Consider the following 12,386-nt stretch of genomic DNA (forward strand, 5'->3'; position numbering starts at 1 on the left):
TGATACGAAGCAATATCTCCGTTGTCGTTAATGATACTGAGAAATGCCAAAGTAACAACTTTTATAGTTCGAAAGGACACATTTTTTAATGGAAATAACTTTTTCAGGAAGGTCATATTTTTCGATATTTCAACGTTATTGATGTTTTCCTTTTGAAGTGAAATTCCATAATTCTATCAATATATCATAATAGCTAAGATCAAGACGAATCGAACATTCTGTAATACCACCTGTAATTCGAATAAAAAATTTACGTGACCATGGGTCCGAAAAATCCTATAACACCTAGAAATAGAGAAGAATAATTCAATGACTACTACAGAGAGATCAACGATAAAAAATATATTGACAAGAAAAATTTAATCTCAGAAAAATATTAAAAAGGTTGAATTAAATTTTTTCAATTTAGTTTTTTCCTTTTTTTAAAATTTACTTATTTATTACTGGTCATGGGATTTGTCTTGATCTTAGCTATTATGGTATAATACTAGAAATCTATAAACTCATTTAAAAAAACATCAACGACCTCAAATTTTTTAATTTGTCAGTATTATTAATCGTAGCAGAGATATTGCTTTGTAACACTTTTAGTGAGACACCCTGTATATTCGCCCACGACTGTACATATACATTTTGCTCTAAATTCAAGTTCTAACCGTGTCAGATTATACAATGGTGTGAATAATTATACACTCCAAGCAACTTTTGCCCTTTTAGTGATATTTAAATAAAAACTTAATGATATATCATATTTGTATATTTCTATTTTCTATTATTTCTAATATAGAAATATACAAGTATAGGTTTTTTTGGTTTTTGTTTAGATTTTCTGCAAAAAATGTAAAAGTTACTTTGAGGTTATAATCAATCACAGCATTGTGGGTGGTCTCTTTTAGCTGTATATTTAAAAAAAGAAATGTAACAAAATATCATATTTGCTTATTTCTATATTAGAAACAATAGAAAATAGAAATATACAATATTTATATATTTTTATATATTTGTTGTTTTGCATTAGAAATAATAGAAAATAGAAATATAGAAATATAATATCTTGTTAAGTTTTTGTTTAAATATCAGTAAAAGTGTAGGTGACCTCCTTCAGCTGAGTCATCCTGTATATTTAAGAAGAACTCAACAAAATATCGTATTTGCATATTTCTATATTAGAAACAATAGAAAATAGAAATATGAAAAATCGATATTTTGTTAAGTTTTCATTTAGATGACAGTAACAATAATAAAAGTTACACTTTGAGTCTATAATTATGCACGCTATAATTACCACTGAAACTGAAATAACTCGGATAGTAATAAAATCTTCGATCTAAAATTTTTAGAAAATAATAACATACAATTATGGCAATAATTATTGCCATAATATTGCCATAATGGCAATATATATTATAATAATTGTCGACTCAAAGTAACTTCTACATTGTTACCGATTATATATAATTACTTTGAGTCAACAATTATGCACACTACTATATCTGAATGAAATTAATTATCTTTAAGGGCTAATGTTTAATTATTTTTAAGTATCGATTCACTTTAGTTCGAGACTGAATGAATTCTTGAAGACGAAAGTGAATATTTCATTTTGTATATTTTCGAAGATAATAAGACATTGTAATACAAGGTATATGACTTAATTCAAGATAAGTACACTGTATCTGTCGTAACAGCTTTTATAGATTCGTTGGCAGTTATTGGGCAGTGGTATTTCTACGGTACCTAATACTGTTAATATGAGCATCACATGCACGGGACCACGCTCGGATTGTCCATGCACTGCGTCACGTTCGAACAGCATTTCGCGATAAAGTCAACGATCTTCTCCGTTAAATATTTCGATTCCCTGGGCATTCGTTCGCTGATCTCTGCGTGGATTTCTTCGAGCTCCTCTGGAGACAGCTCGTAGCCAAGAAATTTGTCAGGGATTACCTGGAACAATCAAACCTTAATTAGTAATGCTAAGCTGATTTTTTTTCTTACGTGTCAAAGTTTCCCAAAATTGATTCATTTCAACGAACGGAAACATGAAATTTCTCTGCACGTTATTACTAGACTGCGAATTTGATGCATTTATGGCAAATATGAGTAGTTTCAATTTAACATAGTAGCGAGACTCAATGAATTTAAAAATGTCATTTGATAAAATGTCTATGATAAAATTTAATTTATATGAAAATTTATTTATTTAATTTACATAGAAATAAATTTTATTTTAAAATTATAAAATCGTACGCATTTCATACTGAATGACCTAATAGACAAATGAAAAGTAAAAATATAATTTCCCATAACTTGATCTGCACTTTCATTTACCTCGTTATTTACATCATTGTATAACAATGCCAGTGATATTTAATTAACAATATCGCGAAGCTCGAGTGAAACTGTTTATATTTTCTGCCAATTCTCGTTGAACCGAGCATGGTTCTGTAAATGTCGGAGTATTGCGATCATGTTTAACATTTTTACAATTAAGGGCGTATTCCAGCGTGAACTTTTGAAAAAATCAATTTCTTATTCTGCATCCTAAAATTAACGCAGTTATGGTCGTTTGAAAGACGCGTCGATCTTATATCATATTATCGATATTATATCATTATCGACATACTAAACTTTAAAGGCATTTTTCTCGAAACTACATTTTTCAGAACAGTATCCATGATATCTCAAAATCTACTACACCAATTGACTCAAATTTTTTAAGTACGCATTTAGCACGTGTCTGACTACAGCCCCAACTAGAATCGATCAAAAATTTGTACTTTGTTCTACTTTTTAGGCCTCCAAAGTTGAACGAAACATGCCAAAATCGACAATCGAATTTCAAGCGCCGCTACTGGCGCTTTAATTACTGGCTTTTTCCTTTTGTTCTGGTGCCTGCTATAGCCAAATTCATACTAATTAAGGAATTTTTACGTTTTTTTATTTCAAACAAGCAGAATGATCGGAATCATGGACACCATGAGACACCTGACACCTGATTTTAACTTTCTCCTGTTCCAAAAAATCTTAAAACGTCGTTGAAACACGTACAAATAAACCTTGCCAGTTAGACTGCAAACGGTATAATAATTTCTTTGCAAAAAATTCGCTAACAAAGTTAAAAACACACGCATTTCACACCAAAATTGTACCACACCTTAAGTTTTCTTCATCTCTCAAGTACAGAAAATTCTCTGAAATTGTCCCCCAGCTTGCAAACTAAAATGGACAATTTGGGAAGAGGAGATACGATTATTCGAGCCTTGCGACTCGTTTCTATAGTTTCGATTATCAACAACCATAAAAACGAGCCGCGAGGCTCGAATAACCGTGTCTCCTCTCCCGAAGTTGTCCATTTTCGTTTCCAAGTGGAGGGTCAATTAGGGAGAATTTGCTGTAGATACAGTATGAAGAATCATCAGACGTCACGGACATTGAGTTTATTAGTCAGAAAACTCTTCACGAGTTCTCATATTTATTGATTAGAACAATCGATGTATAGTTGCTTACAGCAGCTCTCTGCATAGGGTACATTCCCATGGGTACATTCCCCATGGGTCCGTAAGGCATCGGCAGTATTGCGCCAGGCCCGACTTGTTCTTGGAACGCTTGGAACCCTTTATTCGATTGAAAATCGAACAATGGAGTTTCGATATCGGTGTTTTGATAGTTATTCGCCGCTTCGACTCCCATTCCAGGTATTTGCACCATTCCAGGCATTGGTCTCATTCCAGGATACGGTCCCATGCCAGGATACAGTCCCGTGCCGGAATACGGCCCCATACCCCATTGTCGCTTCTGCTGAGACACGTGTGGCTCCTCCAACGAAAAGTCTGACGCATCTAGGACACAAAACCCATCATTGTCCAATAACCTCCGCGGAATTATTCGCGGACAGTGCAGAAAAGAAATTCTGTACACAAATAGTCGTGTGCTGATGCCTCAGGACGCTGCATTCTGCATGCGACCCGGAATTAGCTATCGACTTACGCTGCTGATAAAAAAGACTTCGAGATCAATGACGCGGCCGGAAAAATTATTTTTTGACCTTTTCGCGATAGTCTGCGGAATCTGATACGATTCCGGAAGTTTTATGGAACGGTGTCTGGAATTAGTCAGTGAATTTTTGTCGCAGGCGCCACGTTAGATATTCTGATTATTTATATTATATTATATTATATTATATTATATTATATTATATTATATTATATTATATTATATTATATTATATTATATTATATTATATTATATTATATTATATTATATTATATTATATTATATTATATTATATTATATTATATTATATTATATTATATTATATTATATTATATTATATTATATTATATTATATTATATTATATTATTAGAATCCTAAATCGACCCTAAATTGACGGCGACTCCACGCAATTTTTAATTTACTGCAGCGCGTAAATAAATGCATACTAAAACATTGAGGTTATGTATTACATCACGGATAGCCTATATTAAGCGATTCCTTAACTGCCATTCCTTCTTATAGTAAATTTGACACTAGCTTCAAGTTTCAGTGAATATTATTCTGCTGCATTTAGGAAAATTGATCTCATTGTCAGACATTATGACTTTTACATTTTTAACCTGAACTATATGCATCTATTATTACTAGACTGCGGAAGTTTATGCAACTGTACATTTTGGCACAATTAGCTAAACAAATAAATCTTTGACTGAAATGTGTTTTATTATTGGAGGATATAAAAAATATATTTTGCACATTGCATATTCCTTGCATATTTTGCATAGAAGTTGCATATTATGTGCATATAAGCAATTCTTTTTACAAATTAGCTCGAAAATTGTTAGAATTTGCTTGGGCTTGTCAATAAAATGTGAAGTACATTGATTTTGTTACGCCCTTATCTGTCACGTTCTCGTAACATTTATAAGAAAACAATATCAAGAATTTCGACAATTTTTTAAGGACAGCCGACGGAATTCCCAGATGATGTTGCAGAATGCCACTGTAGTAAATTTAAATATGCTCCAATTACATCGTGTAATGTTGAAAGGTCATTTTCTGCGTTTAAACTAATCTTTTTCCGACGGAAGCCATCACTTTCCAATTGAGAATTTAGACAAAAATATTATAATTTATTGTCACTCAAAATATGCATGAAACCTAGTGCATAGAAGTATTATGTATAGTATAATATTAATGATCGTATACTTAAAAAGTCTGTAGAATCAATACACAGGTTAAAGGTTTAATATTTTAAAAATATATGAAGTTAATACATCGAAAAGTTAATAGAACTTGATATAGTTGATTTTATATTTGTATAACTTGTGTAATATTATATTTTGCTTCTAATGTCAAAAAGTTAATATTTCACTAATACACATAGTCTATATAACATAATTATTTTTTAGAATAGTTTGTGTAATATTGTATACATTTTTATGTACTTCATATCGTATACAATATGAAATAAATTTTTATCTACTTCACATTGGATACAATATTATATAAATATATATCTTTATGTACTTCATATTGCATACAATATTATATACATTTTTATGTACTTCACATTGTATACAACATTACATATATTTTTATGTACTTTACATTGTACACAACATTATACACATTTTTATATACTTCGCATTGTATACAATATAAAATAAATTGATCAGACACAATTTTACGAATTTTTTTAGTATCCACGTGAGTGCATATTTGCCAAATCTCTATGCCGCATATACTTCGTATACATAATTTATGCCTCGCGTACAGTTCGCGCGTTCTAGCATACGCATTCGCCGCATGTCGTGAGCGCATAAACTTCCGCGCTCTGGTCAATCACCGTGCAATTGTTCAAACTTATTGTACCGGCATAAATAACCAGGAAAACGAAAACATTGCCGCACCGGAAACGATCCAACGAATTCGATCGTAAACTCACCGATCTTCAGCTCCTTCTCCATGCCGGCGAGATCCAGCTTGCGTACGGACCGCTTGACTTTCGACATCACCGGTTCCCCCTTGCAGTTGTTGATCATCACGTTTCTGGCCATTTTCATGCACTTGAAGGCCTGCCGCGACTCTTGCACTTCACCGGGAACAGCAGCCGCGAAACTTCCGAGCAGCGCGACGACGAAAAGCGCGACGCGGATTATTTGCTGGACCCGATGCATCGTCGACCCGCTACTTCACAATGAAAAGGAGGTTAATTGCTATTTACACGATGTGCCACCCGAGATCGCCGATCGGCTCTGGTCCTTGGGGATAACTCGAGCCGCGGACCAGTCCTTCGCACTTTTTAATCCCGTCGTTATCCACCTGGACGTGTCGCGGACGCGTTTCTGCAATCGCGCCTGTTTACGCGGCCGCCACGTTCCGTCGCGGGGATCGCTTATCGACGCGATACCGTCATCAAGGAAATGCTGCGAGGCCAGAATTCGCGGACAGGTGAAAACGAACGTTCGTCGATCCCGCCGACGCGCACCTGGTCACGTATCGGGATGAGGAATTCGATTCTCTGTGGGCGAAAGACGAACATTTGCCTGGTATGCACAGATTGCTGCTGGAGGCGTTCTCGCCACGGATTAGTTACCTAATCTCTGTGGAAGCTTTTCTGCGTCATTCTATTGAATTCGGAACGTCAATTACATTCAATCCGTACGGTGATATTGTTTTCGTATCTGCGAAGAATTCTCGTAAAGACTCATTAAGACTTTGCGTTTCGGGATTAATGGGTTGTGCTCGGTCGGGAGTTAAGGAGAATGGTGTTCTCTAGGAATTTTTTTCTTAAAAGTCTTAAAACCTTTCTCAGGCAATGTTTCTCTATTTGAAAGGTCAGGACTTGTATTACTGATTGTATATTTTTTTTTATTTAAAAATGTGCGGAAATGTGTAAGTTATGGCTGTTCCTCTGAGGGCTTTCCAAAAGAACATGCTCTCCGGTGGTCAGCTTTGCTCGGTCCACGGTTATCTGAAATCATGAACTATGATTTCTTGTTATTTTTCTGTTTGATATTTTTTTAGTTGATAGTCTAAACTCGTCCTTGAACGAAGGATTTTTCGATATTTTGATTTTTTACAAAATGGCAGGCGTTCGAAATGAGCATTTTGATTTTTGATGAAAAATAGCTAGGTTTTTAGGATACATTTAGGTTATCTGAAATCATGAACTATGATTTTTTGTTATTTTTCTGTTTGATATTTTTTTAGTTGATAGTCTAAACTCGTCCTTGAACGAAGGATTTTTCGATATTTTGATTTTTTACAAAATGGCAGGCGTTCGAAATGAGCATTTTGATTTTTGATGAAAAATAGCTAGATTTTTAGGATACAAAAACTAAGATGTTCATTAGAAAAAGAAATCGTTTGTTCGAGGACAAGTTTTTGGAGGAGGAAAAGTTTTAACTTATGTTTGCTCTTAAATGTTTATTTTTTGTTTACATGTGTGTGTGTGTGTGTGGAATCATCAATTCCAGACCCATATTGACCATCTTCTGCTGAAGTAGCCTCCGAAACATTTATTTGCTGTTGACGGCGAAACATTTTACCCTCGTTCGTTGTTTCTTGCGTGCGACGTTTCCGCTGTCACTTTATCACGAGAAGCTTAGTTCAGCCGAAACAAATTGTAGTAAATTCTCTCCAATTAGTCATCAACTCGTAAACAAGAATGGACAATTTGGGAAGAGGAGATCCGATTATTCGGGCCTTGCGCCTCGTTTTTATAGTTATTGACAGTCGGCAACTATAAAAACGAGCCGCGAGGACTCGAATAATCGTGTCTCCGCTTCCCAAATTGTCCATTTTTGTTTCCAAGCTGACGGACAATTGGAGAGAATTTATTGTAGATCACTCGGTACAGTAAACTCTCCCTAATTTTCCTTTAGCTTGAAAACAAAAATAGACAATTTGGAAAAAGTAGATACGATTATTCGAGCCTTGCACCTCGTTTTTATAATTCTTGACAATCGGCAATTATAAAAACGAGCCGCGAGGCTCGAACAATCGTATCTTCTCTTCCCAAATTGTCCATTTTCGTTTCCAAGCTGAGGTTCAATTTGGGTGGATTTACTGTATTTTCAAAGAAACGTGCGTGTGCAAACAATTTAACTTAGCGCAACTGCATGCGAGGAGTTATCGCAAAATAAAACTAAAACATTTCTGTCTTTATTTAATGTACAGTTCATACAGGGTGTTTCATGAAACACCTTCCACGATTTTTCAAGTAATCGCAATAAATTGACATGAAACTGTTTTAAGCAAAAGTTCTGATCACTTTTCAATCGACTATACAGTGCAACAAAAAAATTTCAAATATTTTTTTTTCGACAATTTTCAATGACCTAGTATAGCATGACCTTCTGATGACGTTGAATGCAAACATATCAATATAATTTTCTTTTACAAAATTCATGTTATTTTTATTATAATTTAAATACAGGGTGGTTCACTTAAATAAGGCGGACCCCTCTAATTGTGGGTGTACAAAAAATATTTTGTATGCTACTTGAATTTTTTTTTATTGCATCGTGCAGTTAATGTAAAAATATATTCAAACATGCATAATGAGTTGAACTTCAAATGACCTTTCGAGTCTCACGATGCAATAAAAAAAAAAAATACATGCACTTATATGCAAATCAATATCGATGACCTCGAAATCTTCGGAATAGATGACCTTGAAAGAAAACTAGTTCGTGCTTCGTATTCGTCTCTTGATATCAATCAAATTCCATATAGAATACGTTTTCTGATACTGCTGTTGATAAATAACATTTTTAACATTTTTAATGTACAGAAAAGAAATTATATATGTATAATAACTGTGTATAAATTTATACAAAAAGAAAACATAACATTTAACATTTTTAATGTACAGAAAAGAAATGAAATTTGTATAATAACAGTGCATAAATTTATACAAAAAAGAAAACATAAATGAAATAATATGAACAACGTATACTACCACGGTTATGTTTAAACAATTGCAAATTTTTGTGATGTAATATGGATTTCACTCTGTTCAAGATCCTTCCTGTTGTTGTACCGTTGTTGCACAAACATTCTGAAATTGGTTGTATTTCGGCACGCCTGACTTCAAGAATCGTCGAAAACCGTACTTCCGTTTCTTTGGAAAAATGTAAGGAATTTTTATAATGCTATTTGTACTAAAATCACGAACTTATTATTGTTACTGTTTTACACTTAACTATTACTGTTAGTTTTTCAAAGAAATATGTCATCCGACTATGTTTCAGGCACGAAAAAATATGAAAATATAGAAATATAAATATAAAAATATAAAAATATAAATATAAGAATATAAAAATATGAAATATAAATATAAAAATATAAAAATATAAATATAAGGATATAAAAATATGAAATATAAATATTAAAATATAAAAACATAGAAATATAAATATAAAAATATAAAAATATAAAAATATAGAAATATAAATATAAAGATATAAAAATATGAAATATAAATATTAAAATATAAAAACATAGAAATATGAATACAAAAATATAAAAATATAGAAATATACATATAAAAATATAAAAATATAAAATATATAAATATAAAAATATAAAATATAGAAATATAAAAATATAAAAATATAGAAAATATAGCGCAGAATGTAAAGCTCAGAAATAACTCTACAATAAATGCCTGAATGTTGTACAGGGTGTCCCAGTATCGGCGATACAACCGATGAAGGGGTGATTCTAGATAAGAGATCAAACCGCAAATAAAGAAGAAAATATTTTCATTTGAGACTTATCCGAACATTTATTTTTACAATTTTTCGCTATCCAAACGTTATATTATTTAATCATTGTAATTACAGTAGGGACTCCCTTATCCGAAGATTTATTTTTACAATATTCTAGTATCCAAACATTCAATATTATCTAATCATTGTATATTATTTAGATACATTATCACACCTAGTAGAGAATTCGTATGAAATATTTAGATAACAGAATGTTTTGGTATCAGGATATCACAACAATAAACCTTCGGATAAGGGAGTCTCTACTGTATTTAGATACATCACCACCTATTGGAGATCTTGAATGAAATTGTTAGACAATTAAATGTTTCGGTGTCAGGATATTACAAAAATAAACCTTCGGATAAGAGAGTCTCCATTGTATTTAGATACATCACCACCTAGCAGAGATCTTGAATGAAATTGTTAGACAATTAAATGTTTCGGTGTCAGGATATTACAAAAATAAACCTTCGGATAAGTGAGTCTCCATTGTATTTAGATACATCACCTCCTAGCAGAGATCTTGAATGAAATTGTTAGACAATTAAATGTTTCGGTGTCAGGATATTACAAAAATAAACCTCCGGATAAGGAAGTCTCTACTGTACTTGCGACCAACTGGAAAATGATATAACGTTTATTTAAAAAGCGACCGTTCGATCTGTTTCGATGGTAATAATTAATTATATTAATATATATTAATTAATTATATTAATTATTAATTATATTAATAATAAATAATTATATGCAAACTATCGGTTTATTGAGAGTATTACATATTGATGACAAGAGAATAGAATTTTATCCCGGCCAAGGTAAACGGTATAATATTCATACTTAACGGGTTATAACCATAAATATCCACAACGGGCCAGGCTCGTCAAAGTACGGCAACGGGTTATTTAGGCTGAGTTCGGCACGATACAGAATCAAAGAAAGACGTTCGTAATTAACAAATACTCATCGGCGGTTACATTAGCATTTAGATTAGTTCCTCTCATATTTGATGAGCTGTGCTAAAAACACCGGGCTCAATCGTCTTTCCTTTAATGTAAACACTGTAAGCCGATCCACTGATTTTTTCAATCGTCCGCTGCACTCTTTCGAACCGGCTTTAAGGCGTCTTACTCGCAATAAGTTGGCAACGTTATTATTAGACTGCGGCTTTTTGGGCAAAATAGAAATTTTTCAAGACGATTCTTAGAGACAGAAATTCAATAAAAATGAATTATTTCTTTTAATAATTTTGATAAGTTGGAAGAGGAATAATCAAATTATGAAATTCTTCTGAATTTTATAAATTAATAATTTTATATTTCAGTCAGTCGTTTTTGCCATAAATGCATAAAATCAGCGGTCCAGTTATTATAGACTGTACAGGTTTAAACGTAGTAATTTTAGAAATCGCAGTTATCTTAGTAATTTTGATTTAAATTGCACCTATCTATCCTAACTTTCTGTACAGTAATTTCTCCCTAATTCGCGCTCAAAATGGTTAATTTTGGAAGAGGAGACACGATTATTCGATACGATTATTATTGCGGCTCGTTTTTATAATTGTTGACCATCGGTGACTATGAAAACGAGCCTCAATGCTCGAATAATCGTATCTCTTCTTCCCAAATTGTCCATTTTTGTGCGCAATCTGAGCGCGAATTAGAGAGAAATTACTGTATTCTTCGACTTTATAATGGACACCTCCCTGTACAAATTTAATGAATAAATAGTAACAATATAATATAGTAACAATAAACATAGTAATTTTAGAAATCGCAGTTATCTTAGTAATTTTGATTTAAATTGCACCTATCTATCCTAACTTTCTGTACAGTAATTTCTCCCTAATTCGCGCTCAGAATGGTTAATTTGGGAAGAGGAGACACGATTATTCGATACGATTATTATTGCGGCTCGTTTTTATAATTGTTGACCATCGGAGTCTATGAAAACGAGCCTCAATGCTCGAATAATCGTATCTCCTCTTCCCAAATTCTCCATTTTTGTGCGCAATCTGAGCGCGAATTAGAGAGAAATTACTGTATTCTTCGACTTTATAATGGACACCTCCCTGTACAAATTTAATGAATAAATAAATTAATGATTCAGGTGTACGCGTATGTTTCGCGTTATAATGGACACCTTCCTGTACAAAATTAATGAATAAATAAATTAATTAATTAATGATTCAGGTGTATGCGTATGTTTCGCGTTATAATGGACACCTTCCTGTACAAAATTAATGAATAAATAAATAAATTAATTAATGATTCAGGTATGAACGCTTACGTTCCGCGTGAGTTGAGGGTACATTCTCGAGACAGTCGTCGATTGTGCGAGGTCTCTCGAGCTCGACATCGAAATTCCGAGGACACATCGATCGCTGAAAGAGGCGAGTCGAATCTGGCACTTGGCTGGTCAGGTTCGATTTAAGTACGCGAGGTCAGAGTCAAGTAGCCTAGGTCTGGGTTAAGTATCATAGGTCCAGCTCAACTGTGTTAGGTCAGAGCGATGTTCTTTATTTTCTTCAAGCCAGCTGAAATGCACTTGTGCTCTCTGCGGATCGAGTTCGATAAGTCCGAGAACGGCGCGGTTTGCATCGCGTTTAA

General features: G+C 33.1%; 1 protein-coding gene across 1 annotated transcript; it reads right to left on the bottom strand.

The window, feature by feature from the left end:
• Nucleotides 1–1,590: 1,590 nt before the first annotated feature.
• LOC117222135 (uncharacterized) lies at nt 1,591–6,400 on the bottom strand. The gene is made up of 3 exons (XM_033473652.2): nt 5,946–6,400; nt 3,511–3,842; nt 1,591–1,947 (listed from the first exon to the last, which is right to left on the bottom strand). The coding sequence occupies exons 1-3, from the start codon at nt 6,175–6,177 to the stop codon at nt 1,759–1,761; spliced, it is 753 nt and encodes a 250-aa protein (XP_033329543.2). The 5' UTR covers nt 6,178–6,400; the 3' UTR covers nt 1,591–1,758.
• Nucleotides 6,401–12,386: the final 5,986 nt, after the last annotated feature.

This window comes from Megalopta genalis, chromosome 3 (genome assembly GCF_051020955.1).
Source record: "Megalopta genalis isolate 19385.01 chromosome 3, iyMegGena1_principal, whole genome shotgun sequence".
In the NCBI taxonomy this organism is placed as follows: Eukaryota; Metazoa; Arthropoda; class Insecta; order Hymenoptera; family Halictidae; genus Megalopta; species Megalopta genalis.